The following is a 24,346-nucleotide window of genomic DNA, read 5'->3' on the forward strand; positions in this document are numbered from 1 at the left end:
AATTGCCCAAATGTTTCAGTACCAAAAAAAAAAAAAAAAGATTTTGTATTCAATGGTACCATGCTGAAATATTGCATGTTTGATGGCTATTCACTCTCAATGAGGTCCACTTAGAAGCTGTTCTGAGCTTTTATTTGTCAAGAAGTCTTTAAACAGCCACAACTTCCTGACATCTGCATGGGTAAAGTTTACCTGATGAGGAAGATCATGTGATCCATTCACAGCTTTCGAGTAGACCTTACTCATGTCATAAAAGTCATAGAGACATAAAATCACTATGTCAGCTCCTTGCTTCATATGTCCTTAATAGTAGCTGGCACTATTGTTTATGTATGTCATGAGAAGACTTCGACTTACTGTTATCAAGCTCCTTATAACCTTCTCCAGTTTGGATATAAGACTTGAACTGCTTGCCCCTCCCTTGCCCCTCTCAAATTTGACCTTCTGTTGTTGATAAAAATCACTTATTTTGCATTTTTTTGGTCCAGTATTTTCTATTCCATCTTTTCTATGGTATTTTATCCATTGTTTGTATCTTTGGTCCTTTTTGATTGGTTGCCGCAGCCTGTGGCTCTAGTCATACGGATACTCAACCTTACTTGTGCCTGAGCCTGCTGTTTGAAGTTCACTGGTAAAATCTTTTCCACTCTTTGGCACCAGAACGTGGTGGCTGAGAGCCTTGCTCTTCAGTGTCTGATTAAATGAGGAAACGCTTCACGTGTTTCCGTGAAATGAAATGCTAAATTGTAACCATACATGGAACAATGCACATGTTGTATCTTATTAGAGGTACAGTATTTTTTCACTCGCAAAGTACATTAAAAACTATAGCTAACTCCCACCACAACAACACTTTAAACCACAGACACCTGAATTATGTTTGTGTATTGTTATTTTTATTTGTGTACTGTCCACTTCCCCACAATAATCCACAAACACAAATTTCCATTAATTAATTAATATGTTTATGTATACATATCATAGTGACAAATAAAAAAGAATCACAATACAAAAGACAATTTAAATATGTAGAATGTCGATCGCATGTCAAAGTCTTGATTCAACATTTTTGTACTCAACATGCATTCAAAATATAAAAATAGACTTCTGATTAAGTTTATATACATTTTTTTTTATAAATATAAGTATACAAATGTATTTTTAAAATACAAAGATAAATACAGTCACATAGTGTACATTGTGTACCAAACCAGCAAATACAAACAATTTTTTGGATATTTAGCATTCACAAAACACAATTATTACATTATAAATGCAACTTTAACGACAATTGCAGGTCTTCTTTTTTGTCTTTGTTTCTATTTCAGCTTTTTTCAGTCCTTCGTTTGTCACCTACAGTCCCTTATTTTCATTCTGAACTAAAGGAAGCAGTCAGTGAGTGGTAAATAAATAAAGTGGATAAGAAACAGGAAGTTTAGCTCTGTCGGACATCCTGTAAGAGTTTGTTGATCTCAGCCACCAGCTCGCTGGCGTCTACCAGCTCATGTCGGCTGTCGCTGCGTTTGCCCTGAAGGTGGCTGAGCACTGAGTCAAAATCGTCCTCCTCATAGTTTTCTGGGATCTCCTCCATGGCTGGCAGCCACTTGGAGGAGGGTCCGGGGAGTGGAACTGGAACTGGCACTGGGGCTGGGACTGGGGAAGGCTGCACCAGAGTGGGGCTGACCAGTGCTGTGAGCAGGGGGCTGCTGTGGGGTTTGGGGGTGTGGCTGCTGTTCTGGGGGCTGTTTTTGGGCACCTGTGAGCCTTTGTGGCTGGTACTCTGGCAGCTGAGCTTGGTGTTGGGCTTCAGGGTGTGGTAGCTGCCACCCTGGTGGTGGCCAGATGGGCCAATGCTGCTTCCCGGGTTCTGGAAGTGAGTGTTGGCGGCCCAGGCAGCCACACCCTGCTGGTGGACAGAGGGGTTGGACTTGCCGGGAAGATGGCCCCTCCTACGATCTAAGGATCCAGTCATGGGCACACCTACCCCACTCAGGCTAGTCCCCTTCTGGTTCTCATTGACCTGGATGTACGAGTCCAGACCCTGGGGTAGCAACCGCTGGAATACACTGCTCATCTCTGACAGCAACGATGTGGTTCCACACAGGTCTTCATCTCTGGCCTCACCCTCACCATCCTCTCCCCCCTCCTCTTCTCCACCGTCCTCACTACCCAGGTCCTTGCCGAAAGTGGAGAAGCTCTGGTTCCGGGCAGGACCAGTGTCAGTGCAGGGCTGCGGGGTCTTTTCCTGAGAGAGGTCGGTGGCTTGGCGGGCTTCTTCCCCAGGGATGTAGAGGTTGCTGCGGTAGTCAGAGGAGGAGGAGGCTGGGGAGGCCAGGGGGGGCATCCAGCACTGATCTGAGTGACCCAGGACTCGACACTCCTCTGTGCAGAGCCTCATAGCTGAAAAGAACAACATAAACTCTCATAAGCAATCAGTCGCATGTAGTCACTGTAGTCAGAAATCAGTAACCCAAAGATATTTAATCGCACTGATGTAATACAGACAAAAGCAAAAAATCCTCACAGCTCCAAAGATAGAACCAGAGAATATTTGCCGTTTATGGTTGGTTAAACAACAGAAACGATGAATCCATTATCAGATTTGCTGCCAGCTAATTTTCTGTCAATCGACAAATTGATTAATCGCCTAATTGTTTCAGCTGTATTTACACTATATTAATTAAGAAATTAGACTGTGCCCAGGCTGGTTCAGTTGTTAATGTATTGCATGTCCTATGCAGGTGTATCATTGTATGTCAGTGTTCATAAGTTTATAAGTAAAGGATGTAACAACTTGTGATGAGGAACTGTAACAGACATTGCTTCAACTTGAAGGGACATAAAACTCCAGTAAAATTCTACTTTATGGGCTGAGAAAATTCACCTGCTGCTATTGTGCTTATATTATATGCATCTTGCAGGTAATACTTTCTTTAACAGAACAATTGTAAATTTAATAACAAAACCAAAGAGATGTAAGGATGATTCCTGTTAGTTGAGACTCTTTCCATCCATCTAATATTTGTCTGCCTCTCTTCAGGTGTTTTTGCTGCAGTGTCTCTGGAAACACAGAGGAAATCTGCAATAATTAGTCTGAAAGGCTCTCTGCAGGAGCCCTGCCTGCTACAGTACCTTCCAGTGTATTTACCATGGAGAGACAATTCAGCAAGGCCGATCAATGCCTATTACCCATTCAAAATAACTCCTCCTCTAAAAGCCCTGCATTTTTCCCTTTCAAGTCACTCTTTTCAATATTAAATCTTCAAACAGAAAATCTCTGAAGAATAAATTAGACAAATCAAATATGCCAACTTAAAGCCTTCATTAAAGGAGTGCAGCACTTTTCAGTCATGCTATTGAGGGACTTCATTATTCCCTCATTAACATGAAAGGAACATTTATAATACATCAGAAAAGTGCTTTTGGGTGCACAGGAAGGCAAAAAACAGTGCGGGGGCAGAGGCAGATTGGGTGCCCTGCTGATGAAAGGGCAACAATAAAAGATTTAACCTAAATGATTTGTGTGTAAAAATGAAAAAAGAACACGCTGGGCAAACATTAACTGAGAGCCTTCCTGTCTGACTAAGGTCAATTCATCTGACTTACTGAATGATAATTTATTGGCAAGTAAATCAGACCAGTTTTATTCAGAACTCGAGACCACATGGTTCGCTGCCGATAATGTGTTTGTTTACTTGAGAGCTTTTCTTTTTCAAATTTTATCAGGAAACAAATTCTACTTTTATCCCTGATAAGAAGCAGCTGGAGGGTGCTGTTATCCACTGAGCAGAGTGTTGGCAGTGAGATTTAGATTATACTGAGGACTGCAATGTGAGCACATACTCAAAGGGACATTCCAGCAATTAGGTACTGCAGTTCCACAGAGTCTGAGTGTTTGTGGGCAAAGGATTAAAACAAGATTTTTTTGTTGTATGGAGTTCAGATCCAAAATCATTACTCCTACACTTCCAATGAAGCAACTAGATAGCATCTTTCACTTGCTGACTGGCAAATGCCCACATCTTTCAAACTTCAAGCTCTCAACCCATTTTTTAGTTATTAATGTCTCCATGTCCAAGCTGAGATAACCCCCATGATATCATTACGACATTGTCAGAGTTCAGTGTTGACAAAGCTGCCCCAAATCCACACAAGATATTAAACAATTGTTTTCCTTCTCCTCACATGTAGTGAACTGGCTTTCACATGTAACGTTGGTGGAGTGGTCCTATAACGTATTTGTAAAGAAAATAAGAAGCAGCCTTCAGGTCCACTCCAAGCTTTCCATGGCCACTGCCTGTATATGATGATCATTTTTTTCCCAGCTTTATCATACACAAACTGTTATGAATAGACCTTCTGTTAAATACCTACCAACAGCTGTAGAGTTTCCTAATTAGCATTTTATGATCATTTTACCTATCCAAACAGTGTTGATCAACCTATGCTATGGCTTGGTCAGAAAGGACAGGTTGTAGTTTAGGTCTCTGTATAGGCATGCTGGTACCACAGGATATTACTGCAGCAGGTGTATTATTCTGCTCCCAGTCTTTTTGTTAAGCGAGGCTAACCTCATCCAGACTCCAGCTCTGTACCTAACACACAAAGATGAGTGCTGTTGATCTTCTCTTTTCACTCTCAGAGAGAAAGCAATAAGTGTATTTCACAAAGCAAAGCACTGTTCTTTTAAAAAACAAAAGCATAATAAGAAGCATGGTATAGTAGTCATTTCTTTTAATACTGCTGTTTTAGAGAATTTCCTGTTTTCTATAAGTATATATATAATATATAATACATATGCGTGTAATATACTGTAGAAAATCCTCTGCATCTAGATGGTCTCATCATCGCTTGAGCAGGGATGAATACCATATTCAGCCATAATGACAGGGCACTGACTAAACGCTGCTTGAAATCATCCATGCTCCAGTGGACATGGGGGTGGGAGGCAGTGTGAACATACAGAAGGAGAAAGGTGAGCTTTGAGATGTAATTATGCTCTTCAGGGCTTAATCATGAGCGCAACTTTGTGCTCACTCCATGGCAACTATTCGTCACATGGCAATTAAATTCCTCCTTTTCATCAGAGGTGCACTAGTGCTTCAGTTTGGATGGCTGAAAATGAAGGCTTGAAGGTGGGAAAAAGGAGAATGAATAACGAGCAGAGCTCCTCCACAAAGCTTCGAAGGAAGGGAGGGAGCAAGTGGGGGTGGGAGGTGTTAGTGATGAGACGGTCTGCCCGTCTGGGTCAACTTTAATTGGGATGTAGCTAAAATGCAGTGTCAAGTGATGGCTGTGTGGGAAGCTGGCTAGAAAGAAGTGGGAGCACTGGGAGGAGAGAGATTTCATGATAAAGGAAGCTGCAGCAGCTTGCAACCTGTGTGACATTAGCTCAGACAGGCTGAGAGGCAGAGGAACTTTAGAGCATATGACTGAGTGTTGCAAATTCAACTAGTTGGTGAAACCTGCCAGATATTTGATGCTAGGTGGACAGAATATTTCGAACTCATTAGGGTCAATCACTGTTCAACAAGTATTCAAAGCTCCTTCTTGTTAACTCAGTTGTGCTGAGGAGGGAAACTCCATGCAGTGTGACGGTGAGGAGAAGAGATGGGTAGCTGTAAAGGAAGATCAGTTGAGCTATCTAGAGAGATATCTCAAGAACGTGGTGACAGGAAAGTGAAAGTCGAAGGGTGAGAACGTACAGTATCATTCACAAGCCTCACAGGCCAATGCACATGCAGTCACATGTAATGCAGAACAAAGAAGGCAGAGTGTGTTACGGCGCTTATTATGTTTTAACCCAAGGCTTCTCAACCTCTTGTGGTGTGTTTATGGGTAAAAAAATTTTCATGATCCCAGCAATAGACCTGTCACTTCATCATGGAGGGATGCCACAAGTAATTCTAGAGAAAATTAAAATGAAAGATTAGTTCAGATTTTTTCTAGTCTGTCTTAATACAATTTATATTTTGCCCATAGGTACAATGACTCATTGGTCACTGGCCCTGAAATGATCACTTCCGATCACTGTGAGTGATGAGGGAGAAAATCCACAGCCCTTGTTCTGTGTAAAATACCTTATTAAGTCAGCTGTAGCAAATGTGAGTAATATCACGTGGGTATCTTAGAAAAGTTAATGTATTTTTGCATGAGACCCCCTCGGTATGTTTGGGGACTCTGTTTGGGAAAGTTTCAGTCTAGGTAGCCACTTGACTTGTGTAACTCAGCTTTCTGAAGCTTCTTATTAGCTTTGCCCGAGCCTTGGAATGCATTTCTACACAGCATGAGGACTATGGATTTTATTTCCCAGCACTTATGTTGGAATTGTGTTAGAAAGGATTCACTTCAATGCTAGTGTGGGTAGGACGAATGATTGCAGCAACCAATAACTCTTTCATTGTACATGTAGCATGTAGGTGTTGTATTAAGATCCTGTAAGATTTAGGATTCAAACCTTTATAAAAACAGACAACGCACATGTCATTCTAAGAAACCTGCCACAATCAGTGCTCACCAGGTGACATATGGTGACGGGTTCACTACCCCTAGGTTGAGGTCTTGTCAAAATGCCCAACCATTTGCTGGTTCACACCTCTCAAATGTCAAGATTTGCTGCTTTTCCCCATCTTAAATGATACTAAACGGAGTTTAGAATTTTTAGAAGACTTCAGCTTGATTGGGAAATTTGTGTTGGGCATTTTTCACTATCTTTTGATATTTCTAAAGTAAACCATTAGTTAATTATTTGACAAAGTATTTGGGGCAGATTAGAACAATAATTAAAATGACTGTCTATCCTTCAATCTTAGCTCAGAATTTTCCTGCGAAATTTAGTGGATACAGTATACAGTTTATTGGACACCTAAAGAACAACATAAGGATTTTAATGAATTGATGCATATATATATCTCTCTCTCTCTCTCTATATATATATATAGACACACACACACACACACACACACACACACACACACACACACACACACACACACAGCACTTTGCACTTTGCATTCAGAACTAGACACTAGGGAGAAAAGACAGGAACAATGGGATATGATGGAGGGGTTCTGAAGTGTGGTGGATGGGGGGCCAGGGGTGTACCTGCATGCGTTCTGTGCTGGCCATCAGGGGAATATATCTCAGTAAAGCTCTCACCAAGGAGCCTATCCATGGGTGACTCCCTGCCAGGCTCATAGTCACTGTCTCCAGCTTCGCTGTCACCACGACCACTGTCCTTGAGACTGAACTTATCCATCTCATTCAGGGCATATCTGTATGCAAAGACAGACAAAGATTTGATAAATTTCTCATAGAACATCGGCTAATCATGGACAATAATATTATCAAACTGTTCAGGGAAAGCCATGCAACTGATGGATAATAAGGTGCACAGAGAGGCAGAGAGTGCTCTGCAGAAGAGGTTTAACATAAAATTATGCAAATGCAAAGTTATTGAGCATACAGTTTGACTCTAAACCAAAAAGCTACTGGATATGGATACAATGAGCTATGTGAAAGTGCTGACAACAGACTAAATCGAGTGGAAATATTTTACCATGATATTATTATATTAAAGGTGCACAAAAGAGTATTCCTTAATTTTGACCTTACTTCTGCCAATGCCACACCATAAAGGCTTTAAACAAATCATTTTGCACGTGCATTACCTGTAGCTCCTGGTGTATTTGTTGCCTCTGAAGCTTGGTCGTGGCTGGTACTGGCCCTGATGGAGCATGGACAGAAGCTGTGAAACTTGCTACAATCCCAAGAGAAACAAAAAAGACAAAAAAAGAAAGAAAAAAGAAAAATAAAAGGAAAAAATGAAGAGGGGAAAATGAATGGAGTCAAACAAGCAAGGCCACAAGACAATGTTGGGTGGGGGGATTTTGGGGAAGGGGTAGGGGTGTGGGTGGCATGACTTTGTGACTTCGTCCTGAATATGATGGTTAACAAAAACATGACACGAAGGGCTGAAGATAACAGAATATGGGAGCAAGGGATAAATTCAGAACAAATACTTGATTTAAGACAAAAAAAACATGCATAGTAGGTGATTTTGTGAAGAAATACGCATAAAAAATCTTTTGGTTTTAACAGATCCATAAAGTTGTATGGTTATAGTACTTTTACCACAAACGGCAGTCATGACAGAGCATCTTTTAATAAAATGAACTAATAGCATGAAATCTCATTGTCTTACCTCTACAGGAGGAGTAGCATGGGCCAGCTCCAGGGCAAAGTTCTCTGGCACATGATTGGAGGAGATGGTGACCAGGCTGTTGAGGGATTGGCGGCTATGATGGCTCTGCCTGCTCCCCAGTGTGCCCCTCTCAGGTGTAGGGGAGGCTGAGGGGGAGCGTGGGTGGGCACGGACAGGCAGGGTGCCATTGACAGTCGGGACCAGGGTGATGTCTGCCTTGTGGATCTGCCTGGCAGGCTTCTTGGGGTGGTTCTGGTAGCTGCTCTCCGCCACTCTGCAGTTGTAGTTATGTCTGGGGTCTTTCTTCTCACGGCTGCAACGGGCCGTGGCAAACAATACCATGACAATAAGCAGCAGAGCACAAACGGCGCCCAGAGAGATGATGATGATGAGGGAGAGATCCAATGGGGCTTGGCTGGAGCCAGTGGGATAGAGAGGGGGGAGGATGTCCATAGTCTCCTGGAGAGAGAGTCTGAGGAGGGCCCCTGTGGACAACCGGCTGGTACCTCTGTCCTGCACTTCCACCCTGATCTCCATCACGTCCCGTGGAGCCTGCTCCAGGCTGGAGTTTGTTCTGAGCTCACATCGCCGAGCGTCCATCACAAACAGGCCATCTTCGTTGCCACCAACAATAGCACAGCTCACCTCTCCATTGGCGCCGGCATCGCGGTCTGTGACTTTGAGTGCTGTGATCAGCTGACCTGGTGATGCATACTTCCACACCGGCAGCTCAGCGGTGTGATTCCGGAGGGAGGGGGAGTGGATGATGGGCGGGTTATCATTTTCATCCAAAACAGTCAGCAGGACTGTGGTGTTAGTTGATAGTGCAGGGTTTCCCCCATCACGTGCCTGAATGGTGAAGGCAATCCGACTGACATCTTCGTGGTCAAAGCTTCGTAAGGCATAGATGGCGCCATTAGAAGGATCAATTGTGACGTAGGTGGAGATTGGGCTTCCCTGGACCAGAGCATCTATGATGGTGTAGGTCACTTGCCCATTTGTGCCCAGATCTGGATCTGAGGCCACCACAGTCATCAGGTAGGCTCCAGGAGAGTTATTCTCTGATTTAAAGACCTCGTAGCGGCTCTTCTCAAAACATGGAGGATTGTCGTTTTCATCCAACACTTGAACAGTGAAGTGTTTGATAGTGGAAAGGCTGGGGGAACCCCTGTCCTCAGCTATGACTGTCAGACTATACTCTGACCTCTTCTCCCTGTCCAGTGAGACATTGGTGAGGATCATGTAGTTCTTCTCATAGGTCTTCTGGAGTCTGAAGTGGCCATGGCCGTGCAGCCTGCACACCACCTCACCATTGAGGCCAGTGTCACTGTCGTCAACACGCACCAGAGCTATGAAGGTGTCCACAGGGGCGCCCTCTGAAATATAGGCCACTTCCTCCTTCCCAGGCGTCATCAGATTGATGTTTATCTCTGGTTTGTTGTCATTCACATCCTCCACTTTCACCACAATTTTGCAAAGTCCAGGAATAGAATTAGGACCTAAATCCTGAGCCTGAACATCCAGCTCATAGGAAGCAGTGGTTTCATAGTCCACTTTTTTAATAAGAGTAATGTGGCCATTTTCTGGGTTTATCTTAAATGTTTCCAATATCTTTGGTGAAACGTGGCTGCTGAAAGTGTATACTATTTTCCCATTAGTGCCCTCGTCTGGATCTGTGGCATTTAAATCAATGATGAGCGTCCCAAGGGGAGAGTTTTCCAGCAAATTGATGATATAAGCCTGCTCATCAAAGGCTGGGCTGTTGTCGTTGGAATCAGAGATGCTGATCTTGAGTAAAGTGGAGCCAGACTTTGAGGGTACACCGTTATCTGAGGCCGTGAGTTGCAGCTGGTAGCTGGACTGCACCTCCCGGTCTAACTCCCTCATCACCACCAGCTCTGCGTACTTGGCCCCGTCCGTCCTGGTCCTGATGTCGATCTTAAAGAAGTTATTGGGTGTCAGGGAGTAAGTGTGCAGGGAGTTCTCCCCGACGTCCGCATCGACGGCGCCATCCAGCGGGATGCGCGTCCCCACGGATGCGCTCTCGGAGATCTCAATGGGAACGATGGCGCGGGAGAAGTGCGGGGAGTTGTCGTTAATGTCCAAGACTTCCACCTCTACATGGAACAGCTGCAGGTACTCCGTCGGGAGAGTGACTACGTCGAATTCAATCGAGCAGTTCAAGTTTTTCTCACAGAGCTTCTCACGATCGATTTTGGTGGCAATGCTTATCTCGCCGTCCTCCTCTCGGACAGACAGGAACGACGTACTCCCCCGTTGCATAGCGCGGAACCGAAAGGTCAGTGTACTCGGTAGTTTGGATAAAACGCCGGCTACATCCTCCTTTAACCGTGCAATAACAGTGCCCACTTTCTGCTCCTCGTAAACTTTATATTTCAAAGTCTTACCGGTAGCCCCGTGCATAAGCGCGACCAAAAGCAATAGTTTGAGTAGTGCCGAAGAGAATATATTTCCTTTGGTTTGGATTATTTTTGCCCTCATCTTCCGCGAGCACACTGTGGCCATTACTTCCACAGAGGGAAAAAACTGGGGGATAAAGGAGATGTGTCCTCTCAGACGTCTGGCATGTTCAGTCTTCGGCTGCTGCTCAGTCTCCGCAAAGAACTCCGCAAAAGAGATTGAAAAATAAATAAATGAATAAATATATAAGTAAAGTTTCCTTCTTTGAGAAAAGAACAGCACACAAAAGCAAACTGCAGCGCTCTCCTTGTGGACAGATCTGTTGCATGTATCGACATATGCCTAATATGTGTGTGCGCCTGTGAACGAGTGAGAGTGAATGTCTGGGCGAAGAAAAGGCGCAGCTTTCTCACAGTCTGTGCATGAGAGAGTGAGTGAGTGAGAGAGAGAGAGAGAGCGAGAGTGAGAGCGAGAGAGAGAGGCAGGGAGGGAGGGAGGGAAGGAAGGAGGGAGGGAGTGTGTGTGCGTGCGTGCGTGCGCTCTGCTCTGTCGCCGCTCTAGTCTCTCTCTCTGCCCGCCCCGCACCCAAACCGGGTATCTTTTCCACTCAAAAACACCCCCACTTCCCCCTCTTCCATTCCCTCACCCCCTCCTCCTAAATCATCAGAACGACCTCCTCCTCAAGCAGCACAGGAGGGACTGTTGATAGTGGCCCCGTGTCTCCCCCCACCTTCCTCCCCAACGCAGAGGACACCCCAGTATTAGAAGTGTGCCACAACAATGGGCCCGAGGAGGAATTATTCCGGCCTCAGCCACATTTAAGACTACCACACACTGCGGCAGACTTACATTGTTGCAATTCACAAATGGGCTCTTTTGTCATGAGTGCATACAAGGCGAAGTTGTTCCTCACAGAATAGTAATTACACTGTAGACTCTAGACTTTAGACAAACTTTATTGTCATTCAGTAAAACAGCAGGTGTACACTGACGACACGACATTTCAATTGCAGCAGGCTCAGCACAGGGTAGAAAATAGTTCAAAAGTATATACAATATATATGTGTGTGTGTGTGTGTGTGTGTGTGTGTGTGTGTAGAATATATGTATATGTATAAATGAAGAGTATATGGTGAAAATATTCTCAATTAACGTAAAGAATGTAAAATAAACGGCAGAATAATTTTGTATATACAGTGTAAAACAGTATGTAAGTAGTAGAATAAAGGTTAAGTTAAAGAATAGCAGCAGGGATGTGCAGTAAGTGAAAAACAGTGAAAACAAGCGGCACAGATATACAATTAAGTCATTTTAAAGTGCATATGATAAGTATGACCTGAGGTGACAACTGTGGTGCAAAGGATGCTTATTTAGAGTTCAGCAGTCTGATGGTCTGAGGGAAAAAGCTGTTGCAGAACTTGGTGGTCCTGCACCGAATGCTGCAGAACCTCTTTCTTTTATCCACGTTCAGGATCAGGTTGTTGACTTTGCACCAGCCCACCAGCTGCTCCTCCTCCTCTCTGTAGGCCAGGTCGTTGTCGTCCCTGATGAGGCCCATCACTGTTGTGTCGTCGAACTTCACAAAGTGATTGGTGGCAGCCTTAGGGACGCAGTCATGTGTCATCAGGGTGAACAGCAGAGGGCTCAGGACACAGCCATGAGGGGAGGCTGTGCTGAGGCTGATGACACAGGAGGTGTTCTGTCCAACATGCACCGCCTGAGGTCTTTCAGTGAGGAAGTCAAGCAGCCAGTTACATAGGGGGTCCCAGTTTGTCTACCAGATGCTGTGGCATGATGGTGTTGAATGCTGAACTGAAGTCCAGAAACAGCATCTACATATGAGTGTTTTTTTCCTCCAGGTGAGCGAGGCTCAGGTGGAAAGCGGAGGAGATGGCCTCCTTGATGGAGCGGTTAGGCTGGTAGGCAAACTGGAAGAGGTCAAATGTGGGGGGGAGTCTGGAGATGATGTGCTCCTTTACCAGCCTCTCAAAATACTTCATCATGATGGGAGTAAGTGCGACGGGCTGGAAGTCATTGAGTGATGTGATCTGGGGTTTTTGGGCATTGGGATGATGGTGGCAGACTTGAAGCATGAAGGGACTTTGGCTTGATGCAAAGAGGTGTTAAAAATGTGTGTTAGGATGTAAGCCAGCTGATCTGCACATTCTCTGAGCACCTGCCCAGGTATATTGTCAGGGCCTGGAGCCTTCCTTGAGTTGACTCTCCTCACAGACCTCCTCACATCAGCTGTGTCGAGACAGAGTGCCTCTGCATCCTGCCGGGGAACAGCTTTCACTGCAGGAGTGCTCTTTAGGTGGTTCCAAGAGGAAGGAAACATGGCCATCACTTAGTGGTGGTAATGTGATGGGGTGAATTTAAAAATCAAAATGACATAAAATATTTCTATGTAATCTCACCATTGTTTGTTTGTGATAGCCAAAAGAAAACTCATAGCTATAGCTGTATATTTTTAGCTTTAGCCCTCATATTGGCATACTTTTCTTTTGGGGACTAAATCCCATCTACCTGTCTGCCTGACCTACAACCAAGTTTTTCTGGCTTTAAGTGAGAAACATGACATGCCTGAGGCCAAATATAGCCAAAAAACAAAACAAACAAAAAAACCTGTCCAATGTTCCTGCATTATTATTACAAGAGCTTAAACAGTGTTTGTTTATTATGCCCAAGATGGACACTTTTTGCCAGTTTACATAACTTATAATAAGAATAAGAATAATAAATGTACCACATTATTCCCCTCATTTTCATTTTGTGGTTCATAACATTGCTATTAATCCAAAAGAAAGGACCTCTAATAATTTTCAGAATTGTCTAATATGTCTTGTTTTTTGCCTCCCTGACAAAAGAAGAAAGTTTATTTGGCCCCTGAACATAGAGTGGGCACTCAACATGTCTCAGAAATCAGTGTCAGACAGTTGAAACAAGCAATTTCTTCTTGCATATTCCTTCTGGCACCTCAGTTTAACAAGCTAAAAAAAATACTTACATTTCCATTTTTACAGCAAATGTCACATAAATGATGATTTGCTGATGAAATGCTTAGAATTTAGAAATATTATTGATATTCTAGTTTTGGAAAATTTACATTTAATTGCGATGCTATTAAATACATTCTCACACTCACTAAGGGTTAACGTATGGTGAGTGCTTTGCCATTCACCAAGCTGACCCCGCGTGTGCGCTTTTGGCAAACCTCCTCCTCCTCCTCCTCCTCCTCCTCCTCCTCCTCCTCCTCCTCCTCCTTTTGCTGCATAATAATGTTTTGTGGAATCCTACAACTCCTGAACCGACCAAATTACCATCCTGCAAACTCAAAGAGTCACTCAGAGAGTAAACAACTGGGCAAGCGGAGCTTTATGAGAGCAGCTCCAGGCCATCTGGCCCAGGCCTCAGACAACCCGAACCTACAATTACCATCTATGCAGACCCTGCTGCCCCCCAGCCAAGTAACACCAAATGAGAATTAGCCACACTCAGATAAAATCTCCTCCTTATATTTGCTGTTGTAAAACTGTTCTGAACTTGGATGAGTTTACTATTCAGTAGTAATGAGAGGCAATCTGTGCTCTTTGGATTGCCTTTATTTGAATATGTCATAGTTGCTGAAATGTTTCAGACGAACAAAAAAGGGCATAAAGATCAAAGAGGCTGATAAGTCTTTTTATGACATGTATTAATCCATTCTCCTCTCCTAAAATGGCTAGAAGTTCACATCACAGCATACATTTCTATAGTACATCCTCATCAGTGTGCCACAGACTCCAATAAGCCAGCAGAAGCTCAATTTGAAGGTTCCCTAGATTGCATTTCCTCCTAATCATTCTGAAAGTAATGAGTTACACTGCACAGATTTATGTTCTCAATAAGTTTCATTTGGAGTGAGAATCATATCTGATAACTGGCGTGCTGATTGGTTTCAACAGAGGAAATTATCTGGGGCCAGCATCTTTGGGAGGTTGTGTCTTTGTGATGGATTTTATCTGCATTTTAAACGCCTATGCGTGACCCGTGGGAACAGGCTCTCTGCGCCGCCATCTGTCTCTGAGCAAACACATGGACATCGGCTCCTGAGCTGATATACACTCTACTGATGCTGAGTAGAGTGGGAAACAAGGAGAAAGTGCCAAATCAGTCCACAGTATAAAGATACTCATTTCATGTTTTTATGAACAGCTGCGGACAGTTAGTGTTGTTAGTTCACCATGTCCATCACTTGTGGTGATTTAGTGACTGTGGTGACCACTCTGAAAGTCTCTATAATATTCATATACATGCTACTGTGTGTGATACCTAACAGCCATCTGACTGAATTTTATATTCTGATGACCATAATATTGCTTTAACCGGCTAACTGGAGTTTTGGCTTCTGTTAATAATATGATAAAGTTTGGCACACTGTATGCATTCCTATTATGCACAAAATTCTTCAAGTGACAGAATTGTCAATAAATCACAATCCACAATTTACAGTATTTGGATATTTAAAATGAACTCAGAGACTTGCCATGTCTTTAACTTTATATCAGCGTTAGACAGATTCCCTGCACCAAAACTGAACTCGTTTCAGAACTGGAGCTATCACTTTAGACACTGAGTTTATTTTTCTGCAAATAAAAAGAACACACAGTCTGCATTTTTAAGACTGATTTCAGTATTTTTCATAATCACCAAATTATGAGATACATTTTTTCACTAGACAGCAGCAATATTTTCACTTGACTACTTTTTGGCCAACAATAATAAATGAATAGTGGAGAACACTTTTAAACATCTTGAAAAATAAAAAATGACCAAAAAAAAAAAAAAAAAACCAATTAAGCAGCCAACTAAGTCAATGAAATATGTAAAATCCCAAATAAAACATTTTAGAGAGGGATGTTGGGGGGACTCGTGACCTCGGTATATCTAAAATCCTGGCTATGATCCTGCTTGATAAACTGGAGACATTAAAAAATGGTGTATGAAACAGACAGAAGACAGAAAACAGATTTTAACATTAAGCTTTGAAATTAATTTAGATTTGTGCATGCAATAAGATCAAATGTGGACACATTCACTACAATTTATTTTTCTCTAAAATGTTGCCCTTCTGAACTAAATCTGTATGTATTTTGTATCATTTAACACTCCTAAGTGGTCATGTCATAGTTTTCTCCAGCTGATTATGCATTTACAGAACCGTTATGCGTGGTGCTAAGCTCTCCCCATGTGCAGTAACAACACTGTGGTGCCTCTCACGGGAGCAGACATGGTACCTCTGGCATGTCTTCAATAGAATAAATCACGGATGAAAGAGTCCTGTAACATATAACAAAGTTAGCCACAGGCTGTTGCCCCTGCACATATAGTACAACAACCCCCCTGTTGAGAAGCTGACGATGCTGTAATGGCATTAATGGAGTCAGGAACACACTCAAATCACATTTCCTATGCAAAAGAACAGAGAAAAGCATAAGATATTCTACAGATTTCAGTTTTTTCAAGTTTTCAAGTTTTTTCCTTCATCCCAACAGAGCCACTGCTGCAGAGCTGCACCACTGGACTGTACTGTGTATGATGGTGTGGGGCCTAATACAACCGAATGCATATACAGCCTCATCATTGCTAAATACGTAGATTTGATTTTAAGACTAAATACTAAGAAACTTTCCGTGAACCAGTGGTGATAATGATGATCTTATGATGAATCTGGTGATGCTGCAATCACAGTCCAAATGTCATTGCCCAGATTCAGTAAATTTAGCATTCAGAAACAGCTATGTTTAACTCTTTAGTCATCTTTAGTGAGAAGGCAAAAGGGCCACTGCGTCATTGCAGGCTGCTCATATGGGCAGTTGGAGGGAGGATGACTGGGTGGATGATGGGGTGGATGCAGAGATTCTGCCCTTGGGGACCATAAAATTACTGAAAAGAGTTTGGAGGGGTGTGTGGGGGGTGCAGGGTGAGGGGTTCAGCAACTTTGTCATTGAAATGAAGCAGGAGATCCCAATGACAAAGGCTGCATAGCAGGTGGAGAGAGGGCAGCATGGGGCAGCCTTCCCAAACCACCCCCCCTCCCCCAGAGAATCAGTGTGCTCACCAGAAGGATGGGGGTGGAGGCTGGGAGCCTTGGTGGGGTTTGTGTCATGTGTGCACTTTTTAGAACATGGGAATATGTGTATGAGCCCCCCCCCATTTCCATCCCTCTGTCTGATTCTTTTTTCTTTCAAACTCGGATATTATGACAGGAAAGACACACATGAATTGAGCAAATATGAATAACACTAATGAATAATTGGTAATAAGAGAAAAAAGTAGTAAGAACAAAGATAACAGTATTATGATAATATTCAATAACAACCCAGTTAAAAATCAATACTGAGAAATTCATTTGGATCCATGTATGTAGACACTCAGCATCTCTCTGTCTTCATCAGGCAGAAGGGGAGTCTTGGTGTGTGTCCGGGGGGGCTTGTGTGGATTGTAAAGGCACGCGAGCATCTGTCACCACCTCATTACCATGCTGTTAGCTCGCACGAGACAGAAGGGATTTGGGTTCCAAGACAGGGAAGTCAGGATCCTCTCCTCCACCCACCAAGCCTGGCCAGACATAACACATCAAAAAGATTAAATTTATGTGTGAAATGTAACCAGCTGAAGATGAAGATGAAGATGAAGTGCTGTTTGTGACAATATAAAGTGTGACTCTAAATTAAAGCTGTGATAACAAGTAAAAAAATAAGAGCATATCCATTGGTAGCATATTAAAGCAAAACTCCACCCTTGCAGGCCCGCTTACAAAGATTCAATATAAATGTATGTGGACACCCAAACACTGCACCCACCTCAAACTTTTCACTGTATGGTGGAACCTAGCACTAGGGATCTGCTCCCATTCAGCCACTAGAGCCTTAATGAGGTCCAACACTGATGTTGGATGATAAGGCCGAGCTCTCAGTCAGTGTTCCAGTTCATCCCAAAGGTGTTACGTGGGCTTGAGGTCAGGGCTCTGTGCATTCCAGTCAAGTTCTTCATCAGCAAACTAGAAAAACATTTCTTTATGGAACTGGCTTTGTGCACAGGAGCATTGTCATGCTGCTGTTGACACAAACTGCTGACACAAAGCTGGACGCACACTTGTCTAAAAATTTGCTTCAGCATTAACATTAATGTCATTTGGACTGAGGCACTGAGCCCCAACCAGGAAAAAGAAAACCCAGATCAAATTTGCCTGAACCATGTGTACATAATTTGAGTTATGTAGTGTCTTTAGTCCATCAGTTAGTCATGTAATTAAAAAAAAATAAAAATAACCATAATATACTTTTATACACAACAACTTACAACATATTAATAGTTAACAATAAAATATTATGGCATAGTTCAATATTTTCAGAAATTCTTAAGCGAAAAATTTCATAAACAAGTATTTGAGTTTTTTGATACATGCAGAACGTATTTCTGATATGGTCAGTATAGCTTTCCAGATTTCAATGTGAATTTCTCTGTACAGGCACAATGCTACCAAACCAGAGAAGACTTCGGGAAGGATGCATGTTTTCACCAAATGCTGTTCACCAAGAAATAGTTGCAACATGTTACGCTTCATATTTTGTCATTTGCCATCTTTTTCATCACTGACATAATAATCTGTGATCTTTAGAGGTGTCGATAGATGTATGTTCTAAGCTTAAGCAGACCCAGGGTAGCTGCCCCCCCCCCCCTTCAATGTTGTGTCTCCTCAATATGTGATGTTTACTGTGTTTCAGTATATTAAGTTTTTTTCCTGATGAAATCTTGCAAGTTTCACTTTTTCGCTGCATCCTCAGCCTGCATTGTTTACCAGTACAGCAGATAGTGATTTTCTGCATTTCTGAAATGTTGTTCCCTCTCAGAGGACAAGCGGTTCTTTGTTACGATGTGACAGTGAAGAGAAGATGTTGCGAAATTACACAAAAAGAGAGATGACACTGAGTATGGTGGCAGATATGCAACCGTGCAAGCTGCAAATCTTGGGTAATTGTTAAACTTTGGTGGAAACAGTTGCGCTTTGATTAGAGAGATGTCACGTTCTGGTGTCAGTGCCTTAGAATCAAACTCCATTGTAGTTGTGCAGAAGCCAGCTCAGCGTGATATCATGTTGCCTTCATTTTCAGGTACCACAGGAACAACAACAACACAAAGACATTTCTGTTCACATACTTTTTTATTGGGTCTTTTTGTTTCTTGGTTTGGTCTCGGTTCTGTAGGTCTAATCAAGGGAAATCCAAATGCAGCAGCATGCAATGATATTTTAGACAACAGTGGACTTCCAACTGTATGTCAACAGTTTGTGTTTAGCCTTTATGTGTCAGCATGACAAGTCCCCTGTGCACAAAGCAAGCTCTATAAAGAAATCGGCTGCTTGGATCCACCTAGATATTAGACATGTTGACACAGAGCAGAATGGAACCCTGCCTAGACCTCATGAGCCTTCGCTGTTGTGTAAAGAGTTATCGTATTTGATGGCTTCAGAATTATGACAAGTGTTTTGTAATTTGATTTTTCTACATCTGAACCTAAACTTTAAATAAGCTTAATGAATGTATTTAAATCTAGAATTTAACTATCGACATCAGATATTTCTTCATTTTCAAGAAGCACTGGGAATTTCTACAGTATGGCTACATTTGACCAAGTAAGAGAACTGGAGAGACAGAAAAATGGTAGTAGTACAAAGAAGTGTTTCCAACAAGCAATAATGCAACAGTATATCAATAAATTGTAGGACTAAGAGAAAAAACAACATCATTTCCATGTATGCCCCTAAATGTTAGAGAATGCAATCTGTGTATTGTTCGAATAAATACTATAGGCTCGTGTTACATGAAAAAGGAAAAACATTGAACGAGAGAAGGATTCTTCATGTAAATTCAGTATAAGTTGTAATTACCGCATTGTTTACATCACAAGAGGGAGTGTTCATGCTGAGCTGTTCTAATGCTGTAAAGCCTGTTAGCCTTTCTCTGCAGCAGAAAAGCTTGTTTGCTCTCCTCTTGTCTCTGATCAGCTCTGATTGTCTTTGCTGGGATTGCCAGCCCATCCATAAAGCCCCTGCTTCTACCTGGGTTGCAGTCTTGTTAACTGCCCCCCAGGACTTCATTCACATATGGAGGTATTGAAGGAGCTCCTTGACTTGGTAATGGGGTTTTCGAGGTATATACAAGGCCCTTGTCTTGTTAGGTATGTGTTATGCGCCACCACCATTTACCTTGTTGAATTTCTCCAAGGTTTGAAAAGAAGCTTTTAGATGTCCTGTTTCACTCTGAAGAGCAGCTATCACAAAGAAACCACACAGTGTAAAAAGGTCTCCAAATGTGCAGGGATGATTTGTCCTGAAAAGAAAAACAAAATTCTCTTCATTTCTAAAGACTTTAAAAAAAGGGGAAAAAAGATATATTTGTAGCCTCAGATCAGACGGTGCAGATTTTAAACTAGGCTCTTGTTGAAGTTTCACAACTCATAAAATATTCATGATCTTCAAAAATCAGGAATCTCTTGTCGATACTCCCTGCAAGCAGGTAGTTGTCATCGACCTCTCTCTGTAAATTAGAGCAACGCTGACAAACACCATAAAGGTATCCATCTGCGAGGAGGACTCTGCCAGTGGGTTTTCTCTGCCACAAAGGCTAATTGACTTCTCTGGCTCACCTCAAAAGACTTGCTTTGCGTAGTCTTACATTTCATGTACAAACAGTGCAGGTCTGTTTAGAATGATCACAGGCACTTTTACAGCAGGGCCCTCCCTGCAGTCACGTTGTGACAGAGCCAAAGCCTCCTCTCTGACAGACACACGTCTGGCATATGCTGCCCTGATACCTGATCACTTGTTTTTGAAGTTGTACAATAGCCTCTCCTGGTTTACGCCCTCTATTCATATCTTAGGACTGGGAAATCAGCATCCAGCCAGTTGTTGTCCGAGTATAATATCCTCTAAATCCTTGTCCCCTCAGGGGCAGCCGTGGCACAGTCCAGTCCACTGAACCCCAAACTGGCCCCAATGCTGTGCCATTGCTGTGTGAATGTGCGTGAATGGTTATCACTCCTGATGAGCAGGTGGCACCTTGCATGGCAGCCTCTGCCACCAATGTGGATGGATGAATTCTCACTTGTTTTCTAAAGTGCTGTGAGAGGTCAGTAAGATGAGAAAAGTGCAATATAAATGCAGTCCATTTACCATCTCAACCTTCATCCGTCTTACCCCACCCCTCTTTTTTACCTTTCTCTCTATCCTCAACAGGGTAGGTTTAAGGACTATCTGCCAGATGCTAAGTACCTTCTTTTTGTCTGTTTGGTTACATTTGAAACCTGCATTCTCTGCTCATATATCCCACACAAAGTAAGTGCCTCCTGAAGTAGAAATATTTGCTTTGTCCGCGATCATTAAACTTTCTAAGTTATGCAGTTTGCTCCCCCTCGCATGGGTCACTAAAATCATAATTTGCTCAGAACCTCAGAGAGCATCAACTCATTAGGCTCTCCGACACAAAGCTGTCTTTTTCAAACTGAGAGTTATGGGTGACGCATGCTTGCAGGACAATAGAGGGAGGACAGCAGCAAGTAAGGAGTTTTTCTGAGCGCTGGAGGGGGAGAGGAGCGCGAACAAAGGCCTCCTATGTGGCTCGAGTTGAATGTTTACCATGTGCAGGGCCAATGGGTGACATATTTTCGGGAGTGCTCATTCATTAGACTGAAGATTTACTACCCCCAGCCGCCCACCAGCCCCCACTTCTTCCTTTCTGTTTGTCTTGGCAGATGTGAGGCAGGCGCTGGCCTTTCTTTCTCTCTTTTTCTTTTTGTTTTTGGAGTGGGGGTAGAATCTTTCTGACCAAAGTGCCACGTGTTCTTAATTTTGGGGCCATTTGCGTGGAAACTCCTCTAGATCCCTGGATCAGCTTTCGCAGCAGGCTAGAGGTTCTCCCTCTGTTGTGATTTGGATTTTGGAGTTGTCCACAGCAGGGCTTAAGAAATGCTCTCCTCCTGTTTAATCTCTTGTCTAAAATTCCTTCACTTAGTCACCCTTTTGTATGCAATTCCCCATCATTGTTTATACTTCATCAGCCTGGCCTTGCCCTTGCAGTGCCAGAAAACTAATTATTAAACTGAAAAAATGGTTTACTTATAACACAAATGTAATTAGCAAGTATCTTATTCATTACAACAGAACTAATAAGCTGATACAATAATCAAAATTTCTATTTCAATTATTTTTTTAAGTGTTGTATCGTAAGACCAACTGTAAAGTGGGCACTAGTCATTAGATTTGTTTTACATTATTAGATATTACCTTACAAACTTTACAAGCAAACAAAGTGAGTAATTGGGTGCACCACAGACCTTTATTAATAATTGCCTGCCACAGTGCCCCACACAGACACCAACATTCTCTGTAGGGTTTCACAGTAACTAGCCATTGCAGGCAATCCAATGCTATTAGTTATCACTGCAGGATCTTGTTTTACGACCTTAATTAAAAGGTCCAGACAGTGAAAACAGCAGTTGTGTTTATCATGGTGGCCCAGGGGTAAGGGGGTACTAAAGGGTGTACTTATTACATGGCCCATAACCAGACCAGTCCTAATGGTTCTCAGACCCGTGTGCTTTATCTAAACACATTCCAGATTGGGCCTGGGGAGGAAACTGCAAGGCCCTCATATCGTGAATCGTAAGGACTTCAGCTTTCAATTAGCTAATGACCTTGGCATGATCCTCAGCTTTGTTTGACCTCCAGTAGAGGCAAGGGTTTGAAGGAAATTCAGGTCTAAACCACATAATCTAAGAGAATCTCAGTTCAAACACCAACTGTGAGTCTCATGTGGTGCATGCTCAGCCAAACACAAGCAAAAACCATTTCTTCCCTAAAACGTGACAGAGCTGGGCTTGTAGAAACAACTGTAAATGTATATTTGTTTGAGTCGGCTCTCGAATCCACCAGTTGGTTTGAGTCGCTAAGAGAAATAGACAGGGGAAAAGCAAAAGTGCAGGCGGTACAAGTTTTTGGAAGTGTAGCACGGATGAGAAAGCCCCAGAGTAGGGCTGTGGCACAGTGTAAAAATGAAAAGTAAACAAGATTTTCTGACAGCTAAAGAGTCTCCTGGCATCTACCGAGCTCATGTTCTCCAGACAGACCCACTCCCAGCTGCTGAGGGAAGTGTAGAGGCAGCTGCAGGGCACAGCGACAGGGGCCTGCAGTGTGTGTGTGTGTGTGTGTGTGTGTGTGTGTGTGTGTGTGTGTGTGTGTGTGTGTGTCGGTGTGTTTTTTTTCCAGATTTTGTGTGAAATCACATAGCTGAAATGTGGGCCAGAGCCAGTACGAGGGCCAGTACCTGTGTGTTGATGAGGACGGACACATTAAAAGCAGCCACCAATTCGCTAGAGCTGCAAACACTTAGCGGCATGCTCCTTTCTAAATCATTCATTAGCAACTCAACACATACATTCAGAAAAAGACAGAAAAGTGGGGGTGTGGAAGGAGAGGAAGATGATTTGCATTAGGAAAAGCTGAAATGTCAGACGACTGAGGAACATTTTTCCTCTGAGCTTCTTTTTCTGCATACAGGAGTGAGTTCCAGCATGCATGTTAATAGTCAAGCTAATTGACTGTTAATTTGAATCAGAGCCTTGTACAGGATAAAAATAACTGAGAAAACACCTTAATGATCTGATTTGGTGCATTCTCTTTCCCCTCAGTTCTCCCTGCCACTCCTCCTCATTCATCCCAGCGGGTTTGTTAATGAAAACTTAAGGCTCAAACAAATCCAATACTCCCAGGAGGGATTCTCTGGTGGGGCAGGCTGGTGAAAGAGAGAGAGATGCACCAGAAGAATCTCTTTGCCTAGCTGTGTTTAAGCCATTGAAAGAGATTCCTAATTACTTTGCCAGCACTGATTTCCATGAGAAAGCCCCAGTCATCAGTCACGACACCTTTTTTATCAGTCTTGCCTAAAGGACACCGCCCCCCAGTCGTCTAGTGCTTTCATCTCTAATCTACTCCTTCTCATTCCATTGCTTTTTCCTCCTAGTATAATAAGCCATAGTGTTTTCAGAGTGAGAAATGGGGAGAAGTGTAATAAAGGGAGTAGCTGCACTTCACTTGGACCACCACATTCATTATGCACAGCTTCATGGAGGCTGTGGGGATGAAGTCCCCCGGTGCCCGTGTCAAACATATTGAGCAGTGGGACATTGTTTTAGGTCTTTGATGCCAACCCAAACCTCGTTTGGATAATTGCAAGTTTGAACTGACCTATACTTTGGGACTTGCAAGCAAAGTTCATTTTGAGGATGTAAATTATAATATAAAATGCTGAGGGGACCAGGTGCTGTGGACATCAGAAAACATAAGAGCTTTCATGTGTGATTTCTAAAGTTCACAGTGCTGTGAATTTAAGTGAGGGAAAACAAGGGGGACACATGTAGTCGTCTCTCACCTTGCCTTTACTTCATTCAGTTTCAAGGATTGAACCTTGAATATTTTGGGATAAATTTGACAGTGTAGACTTTTTGTTTGTTTTCACTATGAAAATAAGAAGTAAACACAAATGATCGCCCATAGAGCCCTGCATTCATCAAGTCAGACATGAAGATTCATAAATGGAGTTCGTGCGGATGTCTGAGTGAAGGAGAGAACTGTCAGTCCTCTGTTATACAGCCTTTTTGAAATGACATCTGTCTCAAGCTAAC

General features: G+C 42.8%; 1 protein-coding gene across 4 annotated transcripts; it reads right to left on the bottom strand.

Moving 5' to 3' along the window:
- Positions 1–884: 884 nt before the first annotated feature.
- Positions 885–11,005, bottom strand: pcdh18b (protocadherin 18b). Of its 4 annotated transcripts, none has more exons than XM_070963429.1 (4): positions 8,204–11,005; positions 7,671–7,726; positions 7,105–7,274; positions 885–2,400 (listed from the first exon to the last, which is right to left on the bottom strand). In XM_070963429.1, the coding sequence occupies exons 1-4, from the start codon at positions 10,727–10,729 to the stop codon at positions 1,436–1,438; spliced, it is 3,717 nt and encodes a 1,238-aa protein (XP_070819530.1). In that variant the 5' UTR covers positions 10,730–11,005; the 3' UTR covers positions 885–1,435. The 4 variants fall into 4 exon arrangements, with proteins under 4 accessions (XP_070819530.1, XP_070819531.1, XP_070819529.1 ...); XM_070963430.1 differs by having other exon boundaries at positions 7,159–7,274; positions 8,204–10,982; XM_070963428.1 differs by having other exon boundaries at positions 7,159–7,274; positions 7,671–7,759; positions 8,204–10,982.
- Between the last annotated feature and the right edge of the window lie 13,341 nt (positions 11,006–24,346).

The sequence above is a fragment of the Chaetodon trifascialis genome, chromosome 5 (assembly GCF_039877785.1).
Source record: "Chaetodon trifascialis isolate fChaTrf1 chromosome 5, fChaTrf1.hap1, whole genome shotgun sequence".
In the NCBI taxonomy this organism is placed as follows: domain Eukaryota; kingdom Metazoa; phylum Chordata; class Actinopteri; order Chaetodontiformes; family Chaetodontidae; genus Chaetodon; species Chaetodon trifascialis.

Coding starts and splice junctions, on each gene's coding strand:
- pcdh18b (XM_070963427.1), bottom strand. CDS start 10,729: ATGGCCACAGTGTGCTCGCGGAAGATGAGGGCAAAAATAATCCAAACC. Junction 7,275..7,670: donor AAATACACCAGGAGCTACAG/GTAATGCACGTG, acceptor CTTTGCATACAG/ATATGCCCTGAATGAGATGG. Junction 2,401..7,104: donor CCAGCACAGAACGCATGCAG/GTACACCCCTGG, acceptor TGTTCTTTTCAG/CTATGAGGCTCTGCACAGAG.